Source organism: Nannospalax galili, unplaced genomic scaffold (assembly GCF_000622305.1).
Source record: "Nannospalax galili isolate Female #2095 unplaced genomic scaffold, S.galili_v1.0 scaffold286, whole genome shotgun sequence".
Classification (NCBI taxonomy): domain Eukaryota; kingdom Metazoa; phylum Chordata; class Mammalia; order Rodentia; family Spalacidae; genus Nannospalax; species Nannospalax galili.
In genome coordinates this window covers 10,405,527-10,428,365 of record NW_008359442.1, presented here as the reverse complement: position 1 = coordinate 10,428,365, position 22,839 = coordinate 10,405,527, and the positions used below count along the sequence as shown (strand labels likewise).

Below are 22,839 nucleotides of genomic sequence, written 5' to 3'. Positions count from 1 at the left end.
CCCCCCCCCCCCCCCAGGCTCTTAATGCTACTAAGAGTCCCTTTTGTGCTGAAGTGTTGTTGGTTGGCCATTTTCTTGCTCTTTGTCAGTTATGTGCCATGCAAATGAATTCTTTGATTCTGTATGCTTTTCACCCAGCTCTGGGCATCTTTTGATGAACAGAAGTTACTGGTTCTGCTATAGAATCTGTCCATCTTTTTCCTTGTTTCCCTTTCTTTAGGCTTTGAAAAAATCCACTGAGCACATTTTTTGAAAATATTGTCCACTCATACATACATCTATAGACCTAACTTGGTATTTTTTGTTGTTAGTTTGCTTTTTGAAATAGGGTCCTTGCTATTTACAGCAGGCTGCTTTTGAGCTTGGGGCAATCCTCTTCAGCCTCCTGAGTGCTGGGATTACAGGCCTTTTTTTTTTTTTGATGACACGGTCTCTTGTAGTGTGGGTTGATCTTGAACTTCATATATAGCTGAGGTTTACTTTGGACCCCTGACCCTCCTGTCTCCTCCAAAGTACTAGGTTTACAGGTCTGTGCCACCATGCCCAGCTTTTATAGAAGCAAATATTACCAGTGCTTTGGTATCTTTTGATTCTTTTTTCAAAAAGTAAGTCAAAATGTTTTACAAACAACTAGTAGTACTGAATGTAACTTAGGGTCTCCTGCATAATAGAGAAGAGCTTTGCTACTTAGCTACTTCCCCAGTATGTCATTTCCTACTTAGGTTTATATGCTTTTACATTATTATTTTTGGTGCATCTCATGTATTCCAAACTGCTCCAACTTGCTGTGTAACCAAGGGTAACTTTGAACCTATGACCCTCTTGCCTCTGTGTTCAGATACTAGGATTACAAGTATGTGCCACCAGCTGGTGTTTATCTGTACTCTTAAGCTTTTCCTCTTGCCTATTTTGCTACACTCTATTTCAGATCTCCAAAATAACACTTGTTAAAAAATTTAAAAACACTTGCTGGGTGTGGTGGTACACACCTTTAATCCCAGTACTTGGGAGGCAGGGGCAGGTGGATCTCTGAGCGCTAAAGGCCCTGTCTCAAAAAGACAAAAAAAAAAAAAAAACAAAAAACATTAAAAACACTTAAGGGGCTGGAGAGATGACTCAGTGGTCAAGAGCACTGACTGCTCTTGCAGAGGACCGGGGTTTGATTCCTAGCACCCACATGGTGGCTGGCTACAAACCATCCTTAACTCCAGTTCCAGAGGAGTCCAGAGCCCTCTTCTGACCTCTGCAGCATTGCATGACACAGGTGCACTCACATACATGCAGGCAGTAGACTCATACGCATAAAATAAAAATAATAAAATTTTTTTAAAAAGTAAAAACTTAAAATCATATTGGAACCTTTTTTATTGGGGGTGGGCAGAGTCTCCCTATAGTCTCAGCTGGCCTGGAATTTGAACTTCCTATGTGGATCAGGCTAGCCTGGATTTCAGAGATCAGCCTGCCGCTGCCTCCCAAGTGCTGGGATCAAAGGTGTGTACCACCATGCCCTCCCATACTGGATATCTTAGGTATATCAAGATAATTTCAGTATTCTGGCTTTTCAGCTTGGGATGCAGGAAGAGCCAGTGTATTTTATTACTTGGGTGGGTATGCTGGATCACTTGAGTGTCACCTTGACACATTTGGATTGAGGGAGCCTCAGTTGGTGAATTGCCTCCATTAGACTGGCCTGTGGCCATGTCTGTGGGGCATCTTGATTATTGAGTGATGTGGGAGGGCCCAGCCCACTGTGGGTGGTGCCACCCCTGGGCAGGTGGGTCTGTGTTGTATAAGAAAGCAGGTTGAGCTTGGGCCAGGGAGCAAGCCAGTAAGCAGCATTCCTCCATGGCCTATGCTCCAGCTCCTGCCTCCAGGTTCCTGCCCTGAGTTCCTACCTTGGGCTCCCTGATGAACTGTGACCTAGGAATTGTAAGCCAAATAAACCCTTTCCTCCCCAAGTTGGTATTGGTCAGTGTTTTGTCACAGCAATGGAGTAACAAACTAGAACAAGTGGGGATAAGGTGATTTTGTTCCTTCCCTCCTTTTATTATAAGGTTTTATAAAGGATGCAATTCAGGAACAGCCACATACAAGGAATGCATAGTTGCAAGGTGATGATAGCATAGTCTGGCTTAGATGTTTTCAATATTGCATAGGGCTAAATGATCTTTGTTAGTATTAGGACAGTTGTAGTTGTATGGGAAAAAATGTAACCACACATTAAACTATGGCAAAATATGACAGACAAAAAATAAAGGTGTAGGGAAAAGACAGCGTTTTGTTTTTTTAGAACTGCCTATTTCTATTTTTAAGAATCTATATTATATTTACGTAGTGTATGTATGTGTGCTCATGCATGCCACAACACAGCAGGCATGTGGAAGTCAGAGGACAACTTAGAAGAATTGGCTCTTTTCCAGTACCATGTGGGTTCCTGGGGATGAATTCAGGTTGTCAGGCTTGGTGGTAGCAAGTGCCTTTACCTTTTGAACCCTGGCCTTGTCTGGGCTTTAAAAAAATTAACTTTTCAGTTATTTGTGTGGGTGCATAGGTATGGATGCTTTTAGCATGGAACATGTGTGCAGGTCAGATGACAACTTGCAGGAAGCACCTTTACTCCAGGTGTTTTACCTCCTGAACCATCTCACAGGCTTATCTGGGCTCTTTAAAGAAGCTTTGCATTGCCTGGCGTGTTGGTGTACTCCTTTAATCTCAGCACTCAGGCAGGGGCAGGCAGCAGATCTCAGATCTGAGGCCAGCTTTATTCTACATATTAAGTTCCAGGCCAGCTGGGGTTGCAGGGAGACACTTACAAAAAAGGGTGGGGGGAGTATATGTCCAATGTGACAGGAATTCAGAGAATCCTTGAAGAGGGATGGTACAGCATGAAAGAAAGACCCTACACTTAATTAAAAATCTCAAGAGTGGGGAACTAGGAGGCTCTCTGATGAGGGAACAGAGGCCCTGTCCCACAATATATTTATTATTTTAATTTTCCATAGGCAGGGCAAATAATGTGACTTAGTGCAGTCAACTAGTCTTAAGAAAACTTCTAAGTATGTTGTGTTGAAGCAAAGAATACATTTACTACAATAAAAATTAGCTAAGCATAACAGGGCATTGTGACCATTGGTTAGAATGTTACTTCTTTGTATAATTTGGGGTGGGGGTACTATTCCTTGGTCTGCCTCAACTTTTTTGCCGCATAGTCATTCTTGACCAGTTGTGCATGGTCCAGCATGCATTCAGCAGAGTTTAGGCAAAGCAGTATCTCCACATCAGTTTAGGTGATTCAGTGATCTCCAACAAAGAAGCATTGTGTAAAAGCAAGTAATCACATTCCAGTTGTGATTTTTATCCTTAAAGTGTATTAAATTCTTTTTTTGAGACAGGGTCACTGTATCCCAGTGAGGTCACCCTTGAACTCACTGCCTTTGCTGAGTAATCTATACTGTCGTCAATATTTACATATATTTCATTTGAACAATTTTTTTTTTTTTTTGGTCTTTTTGAGACAGGGTCTCCCTGTAGCCCGAGCTGTCCTGGAACTTACTATGTAGACCAGGCTGGCCTTGAACTCACAAAGATCCACCTGCCTCTGCCTCCCAAGTGCTGGGACTACAGGTGTGCGCCACCATGCCTGGCTTGAACAATTTTCATTGTTTATTACATATTTTAAATTATTTAGGAGCTGGAGAGATTGGTGCTTGCCTTGTAAACATGAAGACCTCAGATTAATACCCAGAAACGTTGGGGAGGTGGATCCCTGGGTCTTGCAGGCTAGCCAGCCAGCTTAGCCTACTTGGCAGGTTCCAGGCCAGTGGGAGACCTTGTCTCAGGAAAAAAAAAAGGGTGGCTAGTACATGAAGAATGACACCTGAGTTAACCTCTGTCTCCACCATTATGTGCATGGGTGACTGATCACATGTGTACATACGTGCGCACACATAGAGTGTTAAATCTGGGGCTGGTGAGATGGCTGAATGGGTAAAGGTATTTGCTGCTAAACTTGATAACCTGAGTTGGTTTTCTGCCACCCACATTGTGGAAAGAGGATTGACCTATGTAAGTTGTTTTCTGATCTCCACATGCATGCTATAGTACACAGCATTCCCCCTCCCCTCCTTTTTTTCATGTATCAACCCTTTTATTGTGCCAGTCTTGAAAACTGCACAATTAGAGATGAAAGATTTTTTTTCCTTTTTTTTTGAGACAGGGTTTCACTGTGTGGTCCTGACTGGCCTGAAACTCAGAGAGATCCACCAGCCTCTGCCTCCAAGTGCTAGGATTAAAGGTGTGTACCACCTTCAAATTTTTGAGATGAAACACCTTACATGCATGTATGAAATTCTCAATAAATTATTTAAAATAAATACAAAATGAAAATTTTTTTTAGATGCTGCAGACATTTTAATGATTATTGTTGAGCAATGAAAAAATTTTTTTGAGAAAAATTTTTTACGTTGGAATCTTGGAAAGGACCCGCCCCCGTCACTCTGTAGGCCTCAAGCGCACAAGAGAGCTGCCTGCCTCTGCCTCCTTAGTGCTGGGATTTAAGGTGTGTGTCACTATGTACAGCCCTAGACTAATCTAATCTTGTGTGTCTGATTAAAGAGGGGCAGGTACATATGCACGTGCATGGTTACATGTTTGTGTGTGCATTCTCTTCTGTCACATTATGATTGTCTTGATGTGCCTTCTTGTTGGACCTGGTGGTAGGAACCTGTGTAGTGGTGCAGTGTTATATTATATTATAGCAATGCCTAAACAAAATCAGCCTTTTAGCATCCATTAAAACCAGTGATGGGACCCCGTATGTTCTGAGGTTTGTTCCTTCAGATTTCTCTTGGTACTGTGCTCACAGAATGGTTCCCTTGAACAAAGGCCTTGCTCTCTTTACTCAGTCCCTCTAGCATGATATGGGGAAGGAACTGGGAATCTGTATATCAAAGGATTTTTGCTATCTGAACCCTACTGACCAAGAAAGTGTCCACAACCAGAAACAAACATTATCAGTTTAATCCTACCTGTTGTTTGCAATATAAATGGTGTGTGCACCTGCACTACACTTACACTCACTACATTTTTCTGGATCAGGAGCAAGGAGGGGCTCATGAAAGATTAAGGTTATATGTTTAGGTTACCGGAGAAGCCCAAGGCCTAGGATGATGAGTCTTTGTATTATAAATAAACCGAGATAGTGTGAAACCTCTCCAAATTTAAGATTAACCTTGGTTACAAGGTTAGGTAAAGGTCATTCCCATAACCCTGTAGTCCACCTCTTGGGAGGCAGAGGTAGGAGGATTGCCACAAGTTTGAGGCCAGTCTTTTCTACATAGTGAGTTCTAGGGCAGCCAAGGCTACTTAAAAAGAGACTGTGCATGGCCAATACACTGCCACCCCCACCATGCAACAAAAACAAAACACTCTAATATCATTCAGGCTTGACCCAGTGGACATCCCTACTCTTTCCCCTACTCCAGAAAAAGAAATCTGTCTTGACTGACATACAGAGTTTGAACCCTGAGTATGTGCTGCATATGGGGAAGTAGGTTTATTGACATTTAACAGCAGCAGTGAGGTGCAGCTTGGAGAAAAGTGCCTCTCCCCCTTAAAACTTAGAGAACTTGTTTCCAGATGTGTGTGATAGGCTTTGTGTTTAAATGGCTGAAATGCCTAAGTGAAGGGAAGGCCTACTTAAAAAGACTAAAGCCTACCACTGTCTCCTCATCCTGTTAATAGAGGAATTAGGAAAAAGTTCTGGTAGATGTTTGAATTGGTGCAGACACAGATTCCTTTTTTAAAATATTATTTATGTGTATCAGTATTGCCTGCATGTCTGTAAGTGCACCAGAGTCATGCAGTATCCATGGAGGCCAGAAGAGGGGGTCAGATCCCCTGGCACTGGAGTTACAGATAGTTGTTAGCCACCATGTGGGTGCTGGGAACAGAACCCGGGTACTTTGCAGGGGTAGCCAGTGCTTTTAACTGCAGAACCAACTCTCCAGTCCCCAGACACAGCTTCTTAATGATGACCCATGTAATGAGCTTGAGGCAAGTGTATGTTCATAAATTTGTACAAGTCACTGTATCCTAATCTTTGAGTTAAGAGCCAGTCCTTATAAAGATATTGAGACTGTAAAAGCAGAAATTTTGCTTATTGTAACAGAAAGGTTTCTGTGGTCATTTTTTTTTTTTTTTTTTTTTTCCTTCAGTGCTGGGGATGGAACTCTCAGGTATGCACAGGCTGGGCAGATACTGTACCATTGAGTTATATGCCCCCAAACAGGCGTCTGTACATACACACTTTTGAGCCTCTTGCCTCATCTTTTTGAGTGCTAGGATTACATGCATGTGCCATTATGCCTGACTGATACTTTTTTTTTTGTTGTTCTTTTTGAGACAGGGTCTCCCTGTAGACCCCAGCTGGCCTGGAACTCACTACGTAGACTAGGCTGGCCTTAAACACACAGAGATCCACCAGCCTGTGCCTCCCAAGTGCTGGGATTAGAGGCATGCACCACACACACACACACACACACACACACACACGTATTTTAATATTTATTTCATGTGTATGAGTGTTACGCCTACATGTACGTAAGTGCACCCACATCATGCAATGCCCACAGAAGACAGAAGAGGCTTTTGGATCCCCTGGAACTGGAGTTACAGACAGTTGTTAGCTGCCATGTGGGTGCTGGGATTCGAACCTGGGTCTTCTGCAAGAACAGTCAGTGTTCTTAACCTCTGAGCCATCTCTCCAGCCCCCCACACTCATATTTAAGATTTATTTTTATTTATGCTTCTGTGTTGTGCCTGTGTGAGTTTATGTGTACCACATGTGCACAAGGTGGCTGCAGAGGCCAGAGAGCTTCGGATCCCCTTCAGAACTGGAGTTACAGGTGGTTGTGAGCCACTTGATACAGGTGCTGGAAACCAAACTTAGGTCCTCTGCAAGAATAGTAAATGCAAGCGCTCTTACCTCTGAGCCATTTCTCCAGCTCCTGCTACACTTATTTTTTGAAGAAATACTTATGATTGGGTCTAAATCAGGTGACTTCAATTGAATAGTCTTCAAAAATGTCTAAAAGTATTCTTTGGCATGGGGGGAGGATATATGCTCTCACTGTAGCTCTGGGTGGCTGGGAACTTACTATGTAGATCAGGCTGGCCTCAAACTCACAGAGATTTATCTGCTTGCCTGTGCCTCAGTGCTGGAATTAAAAACATGCACCACCACACCTGGCTAAATTGAATGACTATAATGTTTGCATTTTAATTTTGTGGGTGCTGAGGTTTATTAATTTTTTAATAATTATACTTTTTGCGTTTTTTTTTTTTTTTTTTTTGAGACAGGGTCTCCTTGAAGCCCCAGCTTGTTTGGAACTTCCTGTTGTAGCCTGTAGACCAGGCTGGCCTTAAACTCAACAGAGATCCATCTGGTTCTGCCTCCCGAGTGCTGGCATTAAGGTGTGTGCCACCATGCCTGGCCTGTTTTTTTTTTTTTTTTTTTTGTACAAGTGTTTTGATGGCCCTAATGTTTACTGGTATGTGTGCCCTCAAAATCTACAGGAAGCTGACAGGAACTACCATGTGGGTACTGGGAGTCAAACCTGGGTCCTCTGTTAGAACAGCAAGTGCTTTTAACCCGAGCCATCTCTCTAGCCCCTGCTATTGCTGTTTAACACATTTGGGCAGGAATTACCAGTTACCGTTTTTCGATCACTGGGCGTTGGGAGGGGACTCTTGTATGAGCTTTATTTTTTGGGGGGTGGTGTCTTTTTTGAGATAGGTTCTCCCTGTAGCCCCAACTGGCCAGGAACTTGCTGTGTAGACCAGGCTGGCCTCAAACTCATAGAGATCCACCTGCCTCTGCCTCCCAAGTACTGGGATTAATGCCCAGCAAGCTTTAAGTTCTTTTCTTTCTCCAACTCTTCCTTTCTCACAGACAACCTACAATTGCCAAATTAAGTTTCATGAAGAATGACTTTTTTTCTTATGTGTTCACTGTTTCTGGCATATTAGACACTTGTTGACAGAAGTAGTTTTGGAGGGGAAGGCAGCTTTTGGCATGTATAGAATACATAGGTGCTTAATTGGAACAATTCTAGACAAAATTTAATGAATTAGATAATATAACTAGAAAGTTATGTGATCATGTCTTGGGTCATTGTGGATTAGTTCTTGTTTCTGATACATACTGTATTGCAGTGGAGGTATGACTCTAAGTTTGTTTTGTGACTGACAGGATACTGTCAAAATTCTGCCATTATTTTAAAATTTTGATTTTGAGAAATAGTTCCTCATCTAGTACCAGACTTTATTTTTATCTTAACTGTTAAGTATTAGCTTGCTTATGTTATAAAAGTTGCTAGAGCTATCTGACCTTAAAATTATTTTTAGTAGTTATATGCTTAAATATTGATGCCAGAAGACTCCAAAGGTCTCTTAATGATAACTTCCTTAGAATTATTTGTGGGTAATTGCCTTTGAAGTAACATGACCAAATATTAACCAAATGATGTATTTCTTTTTGGCAACAGTTCTTGTGACTTCTCACCAGGTGATTTGGTCTGGGCTAAGATGGAAGGTTACCCCTGGTGGCCTTGCCTGGTTTACAATCACCCCTTTGATGGAACATTCATCCGGGAGAAAGGGAAATCAGTTCGAGTTCATGTACAGTTTTTTGATGATGGTCCAACAAGGGGCTGGGTTAGCAAAAGGCTGTTAAAGCCATATACAGGTAAGAGACACTGTGGAAGTGGGGAGTGACTGGTTCTCTGTTATACAGTGAAATTGGGTTGTGTCCCCGTCCCCCAACCACTCCCCTGCATATTGAGATTATCAGTTGTAAGACTTCTGACATGATAAAGGGGCCAGATGCAGCTGGTGTTTAGCCGCTTTGTTTTGTGTGGAGTGTTTATTTCTGTCCTGAATGACTTACAGCAATTAAAGCACTTTAAGGAAATCTGTCTCATGATGGGAATTAGTTAACCAAACTTTGAAGCTGAGACATGAGAAGGGTAAAAAGATAAATTGGCTCTGTCCGAAGGAACCACAAATATGGAATGCAAGCAGGATAAATAGCACAGGTCAGTGACACTCTCTATTACAGAGATGCACATACCACATGGCCTCCAAAATCTGTCACCTTTGAACATGTCAAAGTTGTTTCACACCAGAATACTGTCTGACTTTTCTTTTAATGTGTTCAGCCTTATTCATCATGGACACTAGCAGCTCCACATATTTAACGTCACTTGGGCCAGGTACATCCCTAGTCTCTTAAATTATATACAATGTACAGTATGATTGTAGGATGCAGCATATTGTATATTTGGGACCTGAACATAACCACATCATTTATCTTCAATCTAGGCTAGCATGTTGAGCTCCATGGTGTGTAGACAGTAAGGGTCAGTTTCTCAGAACTATACCTTTTGGTGAGTATGCCTGTTTTGCAAATGGTGGGTTCACTGAAGGACACCATGCCAAAATATAAATCTGAAGATACAAGGTGGAAAGAACCAGGAAATTGATTCTGCCTTCTCTACTGATTTGTTGTATACGCTTGGTAAATGCAAGTAATTATTTCTGATACTGTTACTCATGATCTCTCATGGCATCAGTTGATAAATGAGTTCTCCAGGATTAATTTTAAGATTTTTAAAAATGGAGTCTGGGGATGGAGAGATGGCTCAGCGGTTAAGAGCACTGACTTCTCTTGCAGAGGACCCGGGTTTGATTCCCAGCACCCACATGGCAGCTACCAACCGTTCTTAACTCCAGTTCCAGGGGAATCTGAAGCCCTCTTCTGACCTCCGCGGCATTGCACGACATGGGTGCACTCACATACATGCAGGCAATACACTCATGTTAAAAAAAAAAATGCAGTCTGGAGAAAAGGCTCAACAGTTAAGGTTAACAGCACTTGCCACTCTTCCAGAGGACTTGAGTTCAGTTCCTAGGACCCAAATCAGGTGGTTAACAATTGTCTGTAACTCTCATAATAGGGGAGTTACAGGGGATCCAACACCCTCTTCTGGTCTCTGCTCAACCACACACAAGGCAGTCAGACCTTGTGGACAGACAGACCCATGTATGCATATTAAAAAGAAAGTGCTTGGGGGGGCTAGAGAGATAGCTCCTTGATCAAGAGTGGAGAACCAGGTTGGCCTTGAATTTGTAATCCTCCTGCTTTAACCTACCAAGTTGGGGTGGGGGTAACAATTGTGCCTTAGAATTATTTCCAAATGGCCAGGTGGTCCCAGAACCTAGTTTCAAAAAAGGTTGAAATAAATGCATGGTTCAATAAATTAGCCAAAAGCGTGTGTAGAAATAAAAGGCTTCCTTTGGCAAGTTTTGTCTTACAGTTATTAGATCAAGTATTGATGGGTACAGTGGTGTGTGTATGCATGCATACATGCATAATGAAACTGCCATAGGAACTTTAGGGAAAAGTTAAGAGCTACCTTCTAATTGATAAAGCTTGTTTCAGTTTGTAGCTTTTGCTTTTTAGAGAAATGGGAAATTGCCTTAGAATTTAAGAAACAAATTTCTAATCATGTCTTTTAAAAAGAAATAATTGATAATGTTAGGTTTGTGATCCTGATCTTAACCTTTTGTTGCATAGAAGTGTTCACTTAATGCTGAAAACAAATGCTAAGGATTGAATTGAACCCAGAGCCTCACACTAAATAGGCAAGCCTTCTACCATTGAACACTCTATCATTTCCCATGAAATGAATTTTAAATGAAAAGCTGGAGTTTTATTTTAAAGCAGAGAACTTTTTTTGTTTGTTTTTTTTGAGACAGGGTCTCCCTGTAGCTCCAGCTGGCCTGGAACTCACTATATAGACCAGGCTGGCCTCAAACTCACAAAGATCTGCCTGCCTCTGCCTCCCTAGTGCTGGGATTAAAGGTGTGTGCCACCACGCCTGGAAGCAGAGAACTTTTTAAGTTGCATTTTGGTACTGTTATTTGGTGGGGAAATTTTTTTTTTTTTTAAATAATGTTAAGTGTTTGAACAGGATTCTTCCCTCAAAGGGTAGGCCCCTTGCAATAGTAATTTAGTTTGATTCCTTTTTTTTTTTTTTTTTTTTTTTTTTTGAGACAGTTTCATGTAGCCTAGGTTGGGTTAAGCTCCTTGTAGCTGAGGATTTCTTTGAATTCCTGATCCTATTTTGCTTTTCACCTTCCAGGTGCTGGGGAGTACAGGTGTACTCCACCACTCCTGGTTTATGTGTTGCTGGGGATGGAACCCAGTGTCTTGTGCGTGCTAGGCAAGCACTTTGCCAGCTTAGTTAAACCTCAGCCTGGTTATTCATTTATTTAAATAAATCCCATATCTGGGACAAAACTACATTTGCATCTGCTTTACTTAAAGAGGTTTGCCACGCTTTGACCCATGGTTCCAAGTCATTAGAAGAGAGAAGTGGTCCTGGATGACTAAATAAGGCAACCTCAAGTAAAGTTGGTAATTCTGGTCTCATTGGTAGCTTTCCCTGAGTATTCCTTCCTATAGACTGTTGATCTATGTATATGAATAGAAAACAATGGGGCAATGGAAATTATACTTGACTGTCAACTATTCTTTTCTATGAGAGCAACTGTTGTAGATTCAGCCAACTATCTAGTCACTTTTTATAAATACATTTCTAGGTTCAAAGTCAAAGGAAGCCCAAAAGGGAGGTCATTTTTACAGTTCAAAGTCTGAAATACTCAGAGCAATGCAACGTGCAGATGAAGCCTTAAATAAAGACAAGATTAAGAGGCTTGAATTGGCAGTGTGTGATGAGCCTTCAGAGCCAGAAGAGGAGGAAGAGACAGAGGTTAGACATTCCATTATTTCTGTTAAAGGAGTGATGGGGGGGGAAGTGATGTGTGTACAATAAAAGGTAATAAACTACTAATCATTTATGTGAATGCCCCCGTGTGCTTGTACATGCATTCTTCTGTACTTCCCTGGATTGGAAGTTATATTATGCAGAATCTCCATAGCTGTCTCCTATTTTTGAGACAGTCTGTGTAGCAGAAGCTTGCCTCAAACTCAAGATACTTCTGCTTCCGCCTTTCAAGTATTGGGATTACAGGCTGTAATATATGTCATTGTCCCCCAGTATTGGCAATTAAACCCAGGGTTTCATTCACACTAGGCGGAGCTCTACCACTGAGCTACGTATCATACCATAGTCCTTTTTTTGAAACTTTTGAAATAGGTTTTCACTGAGTTGTCAAGGCTGGCCTCCAGTGTACCAGCCCAGGCAGGCCTAAAACTCCTGTAGTTGGATTACAGACCTGTGAAACCAGGTCCAGTTCATGCTTTAAAGTTACGTTAAATGGAAATAGATATTAAGAAAGAAAACTTTCTGAAAACGTGTCTGTGAAGTTGCAGCATACAACAGGCATTCCGTATTGTTTTTGAGATAGTTTTTGAGATATTGCAGGCTGGCCTAGAACTTGCAATGTAGCTGAGTATGACCTTAAACCTCTGATTCTCCTTGTTTCCATCTTTGAAGTGTTGGGATGATAGTTGTGTGCCACCTCTCTTGGTTTATACAGTGCTAGGCATGCTAGGCAAGCAAGCACTCCACTAACTGAATTGCATCCCCAGGCCTAGAAGTCTTGTTTTTGTTGAGACAGTCTCATACTATAGTTCAGGTTGGCCTTGAACTCAGTAATCCTTTTGCTCAGCTCTCCATATATTGAGATTATAGGCCCGAGTTGTTACACTTCCCATAGAAAAAGTTTTGCATTGTTCTTATTTTTTGTGGTGGGGATTTTGAATCCAGGCTTTTTGCTGTATTTAAAAACAGTCTTCTTGTCTGGCAGGTACATGTATCTGATAAGAGTGAAGAAGATAATCAAATTGAAAGTGAAGAAGAAGTACGGCCTAAGATGCAGGGATCTCGGCGAAGTAGCCGCCAAGTAAAAAAACGAAGGGTCATATCAGACTCTGAGAGTGACATTGGTGGCTCTGATGTGGAATTCAAGCCAGATGGGAAGGAAGAAGGAAGCAGTGATGAAGTGAGCAGTGGTGTAGGGGACAGTGAGAGTGAAGGCCTGGGCAGCCTTACCAAAGGTGCTCCTAAGCGGAAGAGAATGATGACTGGAAATAGTGCCCGTAAAAGGAAAAGTTCAAGGAAGGAAACACCTCCAACCAAACGAGCAAGTGTCATTTCATCAGAAACTAAAAGTAGTTTGAGTGCTTTTTCTGCTCCTCAGTGTTCTGATTTCCAAGCCCATGTCAGTGGAGGATGTGATGACAGTAGTCGTCCCACTACTTGGTATCATGAAACTTTAGAATGGCTTAAGAAGGAAAAGAGAAGAGATGAGCACAGGAGGCGGCCTGATCACCCTGATTTTAATGCCACCACACTTTATGTGCCTGAAGATTTCCTTAATTCTTGTACTCCTGGAATGAGAAAATGGTGGCAGATTAAGTCTCAGAACTTTGATCTTATCATCTTTTATAAGGTGGGGAAGTTTTATGAATTATATCATATGGATGCTGTTATTGGAGTCAATGAGTTGGGACTAGTGTTCATGAAGGGCAATTGGGCCCATTCTGGTTTTCCTGAAATTGCATTTGGCCGCTATTCAGATTCCCTGGTGCAGAAGGGCTATAAAGTAGCGCGAGTAGAACAGACTGAGACTCCGGAAATGATGGAGGCACGATGCCGGAAGATGGCACATGTATCTAAATTTGATAGAGTAGTGAGAAGGGAGATTTGTAGGATCATTACCAAGGGTACACAGACCTATAGTGTACTGGAAGGTGATCCCTCGGAGAACTACAGTAAGCATCTTCTCAGCCTCAAAGAGAAAGAGGAAGATTCTTTTGGTCATACTCGTGTGTATGGCGTGTGCTTCGTTGATACTTCACTAGGCAAGTTTTTTGTAGGTCAGTTTTCTGATGATCGGCATTGTTCCAGATTTAGGACTCTAGTGGCACATTACCCTCCAGTACAAATCTTGTTTGAGAAAGGAAATCTCTCGGCAGAAACCAAGACAGTTCTGAAGGGTTCATTGTCATCTTGTCTACAAGAAGGTCTGATACCAGGCTCTCAATTTTGGGATGCAACCAAGACTTTGAGAACTCTCCTTGAAGGAGGGTATTTTACTGAAAAGCTCAGTGAAGATAATGGTGTAGTTTTACCCCAGGTGCTTAAAAGTATGACCTCAGAGTCAGATTCCATTGGCTTGACACCAGGGGAGAAGAGTGAATTGGCCCTTTCTGCTCTAGGTGGTTGTGTTTTCTATCTCAAAAAATGCCTCATTGATCAGGAGCTCTTATCAATGGCTAATTTTGAGGAGTATATTCCCTTGGATTCTGACCTGGACAGCACAGTAAAACCTGGTGCTATCTTTATTAAAGCCAATCAGCGAATGGTGCTAGATGCAGTGACATTAAACAACTTGGAGATTTTCCTGAATGGGACAAATGGTTCTACTGAAGGGAGCTTGCTAGAGAGGCTTGATACTTGCCATACTCCCTTCGGTAAGCGCCTGCTAAAGCAGTGGCTTTGTGCCCCACTCTGTAACCCGTCTGCTATCAGTGATCGTCTCGATGCCGTAGAAGACCTCATGGCTGTGCCTGACAAAATCGCTGAAGTTGCTGATCTCCTAAAGAAGCTACCAGACCTTGAGAGGTTGCTGAGTAAAATTCATAATGTTGGGTCTCCCCTCAAGAGCCAGAACCACCCAGATAGCAGGGCTATAATGTATGAGGAAACTACGTACAGCAAAAAAAAGATCATTGATTTTCTTTCTGCTCTGGAAGGATTCAAAGTAATGTGTAAAATTATAGGGCTCATGGAAGAAGTTGCCAATGATTTTAAGTCCAAAATCCTTAAGCAAGTTGTGACTATGCAAACAAGTCCTGAAGGCCGCTTTCCTGATTTGACTGCAGAACTGAACAGATGGGATACAGCTTTTGATCATGAAAAGGCTCGAAAGACTGGACTGATTACTCCCAAAGCAGGATTTGACTCTGATTATGACCAAGCACTTGCTGACATACGAGAAAATGAACAGAGCCTCTTGGAGTACTTGGATAAACAACGCAGTCGGATTGGCTGTAGGACCATAGTCTATTGGGGAATTGGTAGGAACCGTTATCAGCTGGAGATTCCAGAGAATTTCACCACCCATAATCTGCCAGAAGAGTATGAGTTGAAATCTACTAAAAAGGGCTGTAAACGATACTGGACCAAAACTATTGAGAAGAAATTATCCAGTCTTATAAATGCTGAAGAACGTAGGGATACATCATTGAAGGACTGCATGCGGCGGCTGTTCTGTAACTTTGATAAAAACTACAAGGATTGGCAGTCTGCTGTAGAGTGCATTGCAGTATTGGGTAAGGCTTCAATCTTGTTCCCCAGACATTGCATAATAATGCTTTGTGTACTGGTTTTGTATCTTTTAAGTAACATGTTTGTGCACTGGCATGTATATATATATATGCTTGCTTCTACACCAGACAAAATGACTAGGCTGCCCAAAGCAATTTAAGTACTGAAAATGAAAGTTACTAGTAGCCTTCTGGCTCTTTTTTTTTTAGTCTTGTAATAAAAAGATTAATGTAGTTACATTATCAAGGCAAGCTTTATTTTCAAGTTTCTTCGGAAAATGTTTTATGCCAGGCATGGTGGTGTATTTTAGTTCCAGCACTCGGGAGGCAGAGACAGGTGGATCTCTGTGAGTTTGAGGCCAGCCTGGTCTACATAGCAAGTACCAGGCTAGCTGGGGCTACAGGGAGACCCTATCTCAAAAAGAAGCCCCTAAAAAGTTTTACTGGTACTAGGTCAAATTTCCTTTGAGGTAGGGTCTCTAGCTCAGGCTGACTTTGAATTTCTTGCAGGCCTCCTGCCTCAGTTTCTCAAGAGCTGGGATTAAGAGTGAGCCACCAGTCTCAGTTTTTACTCTTCTGTTTTGCCACATTGGGGATCAAATCTAGGGCCTTGTGCATGCCTAAATTCTAATAAAAATTTTAAAAATTTTAAAGCAGAGATGGAGTTTATTAAGATATTAACCATAGATTTGGCTGGGGAGGGGAAGGTAGTATGACAAGGTAGTTCAGCAGGCAAAGGTGATTGCTGCTAAGTCCGATGACCCGAGTTCCATCCTTGGGACCTACATAGTGGGAGAACCAATTCCTGCAAGTTGTCTTCACATACTGGTACACACACAAATAATTCTAGCACTTAGGAGGCAGAAGCAGGCAATCTTCGTGAGTTTAAGGGCAGCCAGGGTTTAAAAAAATGGATTGTTGAGGCAGAAGGATAGCATACCTTTTGACAAGTGGCTTAGACCTGGTTGCCTTTAATCCTAGCCCTCAGGAGGCAGAGGCAGGTGGATCTCTGTGAGATTGAGGCCAGCCTGGTTTACATAAGGAGTTACAGGCTGGCTGAGGCTACAGGGAGACCATATCTTAAAAAAGTGGCTTGGGCTTCTCAACAGTCCTTTTTAGAATCTCAGCTGTGTACTAGGACCTTCTACCTCCATCTTAAATGAAGCTAGGGCTGGTCTTTTTATTTTTAAATATAAGTCTTCATCAATAAAATTGATTCTTTGCAGTTTTTACTTTTTTTGGTATTTCTTTTGAATCATTTTCATGCAAATCATTTTTGGGGGTTAGGTAGGGAAGGGATGAAGCTAGGCTTTACTATAAGCTATATACTTCCAGCCTGTCTGCAACTGATCTTTGGCGTGACTTTGCATTTATAATTGATAATCTTTTCAGCTCTACATATTATTCTTTAAATGTCAGGGCTGGTCTATTGGGAGCTCTTTTCTGTTTGTTTTAGATTTTTAAAAATATTTTATGAGTGTTAATGTCTACATGTAGGTAAGTGCAGCTGTGTCGTGCAGTGCCTGAGGAGGACAGAAGAGGCTGTTGAATCCCCTGGAACTGGAGTTACAGTTAGCTACCATGTGGGTGCTGGGATTCGAACCCAGGTCTTCTGCAAGAACAGTCAGTGTTCTTAACTGCTGAGCCATCTCTCCAGTCCCAGATTAAATAAATAAATAAACTCTAACCATAATTTGTCCTAGCCCTTCTTCCCTGCCTTATTTTTTGCTGGTGGCAGGGATTGAGCCTAGGGCTTTGCAAGTGCTCTACCACTGAACCCTCAAGTGATACACCGAGATTTTTAACAGAAAACTCTTGATCTGATCCCAATTATCCAATGGAATAGAATAGTAAAACGCTTCCTCAACAGAGGTGTTCTAAAATTAGTCAATTTATCTGGCTCCCAAGATTGTTTTAGTATCACTAGGCCAACTCTCTCCCCAAAAGCATTAACTCCAGGATGGTATCAACTCAGATACATGGAGTATCTCTATGCTGTATCTTAGGCTTTTCCCCTCTGATCTGGATGTTGGAGGTTAACTACTTCGAGGGGAGAGATAGAACTCTATACTGAAATGTAATTTCTCATATTCAAATGTTATTATAAATGACATATAAAACACCTAGGCCAATAACTTATTTTCAGCAATAGTATTTTATGTGTTGTGCAGTTAGCAATAAAGGTGTTATCCAAGGCAATTAGAAAAAGAACCTATATCCAGAACAAATTGTGGCCTTTAATCACAGCACTTGGGAGGCAGAGGCAGAGGCAGGTTGATCTCTCAGATCAAGGCCAGCTGTGGCTTCAGGGAGACCCTGTCTGAATAGGAAGTGGCTTTCTCCTACCATGTGGATTCCAGGTAAACTCAGGTTGTCAACTTTGATGGCAAGTGCCTTTACGTGCTGAGCCACTTACTGGCCCATTTCTAAAGACATTTTGTAGAAGTTGGGGCTTGTGTTATGTATTCCCAAAATGATGGAAGCTTCAATTTTGCCCTCTCTCACAGATGTCTTACTGTGCCTGGCTAACTATAGTCAAGGAGGAGATGGTCCTATGTGTCGCCCAGTGATTCTATTACCGGGAGAAAACACTGTCCCCTTCTTAGAGCTTAAAGGATCACGGCATCCCTGCGTTACAAAGACTTTTTTTGGAGATGATTTTATTCCTAATGACATTCTAATAGGCTGTGAGGAAGAAGCAGAGGAAAATGGCAGAGCCTATTGTGTGCTTGTTACTGGACCGAATATGGGGGGCAAATCTACACTCATAAGACAGGTAATTTATCCTTCATGTTTTATTAGAAATGTTATCTAGCCCCATCATTTTCCAAATAGTGAAGTCACATAAAGGAAGCAAAGGAAAACTCCTGTGTAAGAAAAGTTGTATTTACCACGTTAAGGGTTCAAGAAGCTCTTTTCTAAAGGGCTGGGAGTGTAGCTCAGTGAAAGATTTTATGTGCGTGTATTGTCTGCAAGTAAGTAAACCCTTGTCATGCAATTCCCAGAGGTCAGAAGAGGGCACTGGATTCCCTGGAACTGGAGTTAGGGATGGTTGTTAATTGCCATGTCGGTGCTGGGAACTGAACTTGAGTCCTGCAAGAGCAGTGTTCTTAACCACAACAAAGGTTTTGATTTTTTTATAAAAAAATATTTTATATTTTGGGCCGGGCATGGTGGAGTACGCCTTTAATCCCAGTACTCGGGAGGCAGAGGCAGGCGGATCTCTGTGACTTCAAGGCCAGGCTGGTCTACACAGTGAGTTCCAGGACAGCTGGGGGTACAGGGAGACCTTGTCTCAAAAAGACCAAACAAACAAACAAACAAACAAACCAGATGTAGCATGAAGAATTCACAGTCATATGTGAGTTCTGCCAGCTGTCTTTCCCGCCCTGTAGGACAGAAGAGGCTGTCGGATCCCCTGGAACTGGAGTTACAGGCAGTTACTAGCTGCTGTGTGGGTGCTGGGATTCAAACCCAGGTCTTCTTCAAGAACAGCCAGTGTTCTTCAACCACTGAGCCATCTCTGCAGCCCAAGATTTTTTTTTTTTTTTTTTTTTGATTTTTATTTTGTGTATTGCCTGCTGTAAATATGTAAGTGCACCTGTGTCATGCAGTGCCTATGGAGGTCGGTCATAAGGAACTGGGATTACAAGACGGTTCTTTGCTGCCATGTGGGATTCTTCTGAGCTGTCTCTCCAGCCCCAGAACAGCTTTTAGGGTCAATTTTACACCAGTAGCTAGCCACAGAACTAAAATTGGCTTTTACCTTTTCAAAAAGCTGCATAGTTTACTGACTCCTGTATGTATTACACCATTGTTTATCTATCTGATTTGCTATAGTGTGTATAGTTATTTTCAACTTTAAAAATCAAAAGCGTGAGACAAGAGTACAGGGATTGCACCCCCTGAAAGGTTCTAGCATCAGTGGAACTCTCACTTGGTCCTGATTTTGAGATAGCGTTGGAATTAATAGGCTTGATGCTTTTAAGACTTGACTTGCTAAGCTTTGCTTCTACATTTACTAAATAGTATAAGAGTAGAAACAACTTATTTAGGAATGTGAAGATTTTTTTTTTTCTTCAGAGTACCTGATTTCTAAGTCAAATGCTTATTGTAAGTTCTTTTAATACCAATCATAAAATACCTTTCCTCCCACCTTCACAGGCTGGTCTATTAGCTGTAATGGCCCAGTTGGGTTGTTACGTACCTGCTGAAAGATGTAGGCTCACACCAGTTGATAGAGTGTTTACTAGACTCGGTGCCTCAGACAGAATAATGTCAGGTGAGTTGTTCTTTTTCCTCCATACCTTTTGAAGTGTTATGTAAAACTTTATAAATGTTTAAAAAAAATAATCATGACAGGAGTTTTGTGGTTTCTCTGTGTTGCTCATCATTGTCACATTGATAGGTCAATCTGCTGTCAACATGATTCTTGAAATAGCATAGCCATTTACAATTTGTTTGCTTTTTTTTAGGTGAAAGTACATTTTTTGTTGAATTGAGTGAAACTGCCAGCATACTGAGGCATGCAACAGTACATTCTTTGGTGCTTGTGGATGAATTAGGTAAGATGGAATTTTTCTTTGACACCTTGAAAACACTACATATCCTTTAGATAATCTAGAACTGTGAGCAACAGGACTGCCCAAAGCATGTACTGTCCTAGAACGACGGGAAGATCCTACTAGCTAATAGGGAATTTTAATTTCTTTTCTGGCAGTACTAAGGATCGAGCCTCAGCCATCCTGCTGAGCTCCATTCAAATGTTACAGTGCATGTACGGAGATGAGAGGACAAATATTTTTTTTCTTTGGTCTTTTTGAGACAGTGTCTCCCTGTAGCCCCAGCTCTGCCTGCCTCTGCCTCCCAAGTGCTGGGACTACAGGCGTGTGCCACCACACCCAGCCAGAGGACAAATTTTAAGAGGCTCAAAGTTTATTAGTTCCCTAATAAGTTTTGTATGCTGAACAGTATTTTTGAAAGAAGAAACTCCCATTTCCCAAGGGTTACTAGGGCCTATTTATATGTGTGCTGGATGCCCCCTCCCTTTCTGTACTGTATCACTGAATTAAATCCCAGCCCCTACTCTTTTTTTTTTTTTTTGTCTTTTTGAGACAGGGTCTTCCTATATTCCCAGCTGGCATGGAACTCACTATGTAGACCAGGTTGGCCTTGAACTCACAGAGATCCGCTGGCCTCTGCCTCTGGAGTACTGGGACTGAAGGCATGTGCCACCACACCTGGTTTAGATAATCTTGGTATGTTGCCCAGATTAGACTGTAGTTTCTTGAGTAGCTGGAATTGCAGGAGTGTATCACTGTTGATTGCATAATATACAGTACATGCATATTTTACTTCTACAGGAAGAGGTACTGCAACATTTGATGGGACAGCAATAGCAAATGCAGTTGTTAAAGAACTTGCTGAAACCATAAAGTGTCGTACATTGTTTTCTACACACTATCATTCATTAGTAGAAGATTATTCTAAAAATGTTTCTGTGCGCCTAGGACATATGGTATGTGCAAATCATTTATTCAAACATTGTTCACTTTTTTTGAGGGCATTCGCTCAATCGGGCATTTCAGTTGGTAGCAAATAAATAGTATAGCTATAACAAAATATTTCTCTTTCTTTAAGGCATGCATGGTAGAAAATGAATGTGAAGATCCCAGCCAGGAAACCATTACCTTTCTCTATAAATTCATTAAGGGAGCTTGTCCTAAGAGCTATGGCTTTAATGCAGCAAGACTTGCAAATCTTCCAGAGGAAGTTATTCAAAAGGGACACAGAAAAGCAAGAGAATCTGAGAAGATGAATCGGTCATTACGACTCTTCCGGTAAGTTTATGTGGATGTAGGCTATAACTTCACTATGTAGCAATTTTCTAATGATAAAGGGGGAGGGGATGGTGCACTGTGACTACATAAAACTTTTTTTTCTTTTTTTAAAGGGAAGTTTGTCTGGCTAGTGAAAGGTCGACTATAGATGCTGAAGGTCTCCATAAGTTGCTGACTTTGATTAAGGAATTATAGACTACATTGGAAGCTGAGTTGACTTTTGACAAAGGTGGTAAATTCAGACAACATTATGATCTAATAAACTTTATTTTTTAAAAATGACCATTTTTCCATTTTCTTTCTAGGAAATTAAACCCTTTTAATTCTTACCTACCTTCTACATAATGGTTATTGGATACTCCACAATATATTAAGTCTAGATGTTATGGTACATGCATACACTTTCAGGCTGTTTATACCCACTGTCACCAATACACATAAATGGGGTAAGGGAAGCTATGAAACTGTATAGAGCTGTATATATACTGGTCTCAGCTTAATGCAGGAAATCGTTTTAATTTCCAGCAGTTCTGTCTAAACTGTTCAAATAAAAACTATGAACAGAGTTCAAATACAGGACTGTTTTGAAGAGACTTTCTAAAGTGTACTTTAAAACATAGTAGTTTTTACCTTTCACAAAACTGAGTTACAAGAATACTTTTGTTTTACAGTGCATCCCTTCCTAGGAAGTCTCATTAAAACACTTTTTCTAGGGGTGATTTTTGAATGCTGCACAGGGAAGGGAAGGAAATAATAGTCTTAACTTTTCTTAAAGGATACCAGAAACATTGCTGGATATAATTTAAGATTAGTGTTTTCTCTTTCATAGAAAGAACGTACATACTGGGACATGAGTACAGTTACAGCAAGTCTAGGTGTGCTAACAAAACAGGGCACATTCAAGTACAATAAGATTTTGCTTGAAATTAAAAACAAACTACATGAGATTAAAGCATTAAAATCATATTTCTCAATCTGAATACATGTTAAAAAAAAAATCAACGCAGAAGTGCTAGCTCACATTTTTACCATATTACAAAAGCAATTGGTACCCATGTCCATAAAGGCAGCAACAAAGCTGCTTGTCTATTGAAGATTACTACTGCAAATTCGACTGCATTCAATGCTAGTTGTAAAAACACCAGCTTTTCAGAAAGTTGGTATCTGTACAAAATTGCAGCTTATTTTCTTCACTTCTGTCCCTTCAAAAGTCTTTACACAGTAATGCTAAAACACCCAGCTTTGAGATCCTGAGTCAATATATTGCCACTTTCTTTTTGGTAGCTTGAGCTTCATAGTGTCAACTGACCTTATGTATCCATTCTTTTAGTACAGTCTCTTTCTGTAGCATGGGCAAATATTTTAAATCTTCCAAAAAATGTTTAAGTTATGATGTTAGAATGGCAGGACTTTTTCTTTAGGGAAGGAATTCAGTTGTGCTGCAAAGTATTAGATTCTATAGGTGGAGCAGAGTCATATAATGTGTCTGTATCATGTGTAGGCTCACCAGCTAACGTACAAGGATTAGACAATGTTCCAGCACCACAGTCACAGAAAAACCTAAAGCAAAATGAAAATCCAAAGATTAGGAAAGCGAGGGGAAAAACAACTGGGTAACATAAGCAGTTTTAAGTGTGCTAC

At 41.2% G+C, this 22,839-nt stretch overlaps 2 protein-coding genes across 2 annotated transcripts in view; one reads left to right on the top strand and one right to left on the bottom strand.

Annotated features, from left to right (window-relative positions):
* Positions 1-21,480, top strand: part of Msh6 (mutS homolog 6) — a 24,809-nt gene extending 3,329 nt beyond the window's left edge. The window contains exons 2-10 of the mRNA XM_008823045.3: positions 8,547-8,746; positions 11,665-11,834; positions 12,835-15,364; positions 17,866-18,134; positions 19,523-19,640; positions 19,834-19,923; positions 20,722-20,876; positions 20,999-21,198; positions 21,312-21,480. Coding sequence (XP_008821267.1) covers positions 8,547-8,746; positions 11,665-11,834; positions 12,835-15,364; positions 17,866-18,134; positions 19,523-19,640; positions 19,834-19,923; positions 20,722-20,876; positions 20,999-21,198; positions 21,312-21,393 — 3,814 coding nt within the window. The 3' untranslated portion in view covers positions 21,394-21,480. The remainder of the gene's footprint in view (positions 1-8,546; positions 8,747-11,664; positions 11,835-12,834; positions 15,365-17,865; positions 18,135-19,522; positions 19,641-19,833; positions 19,924-20,721; positions 20,877-20,998; positions 21,199-21,311) is intronic.
* Fbxo11 (F-box protein 11) overlaps positions 21,447-22,839 on the bottom strand; it is a 90,641-nt gene continuing 89,248 nt past the window's right edge. Inside the window, exon 23 of the mRNA XM_008823047.3 lies at positions 21,447-22,758. Coding sequence (XP_008821269.1) covers positions 22,629-22,758 — 130 coding nt within the window. The 3' untranslated portion in view covers positions 21,447-22,628. The remainder of the gene's footprint in view (positions 22,759-22,839) is intronic.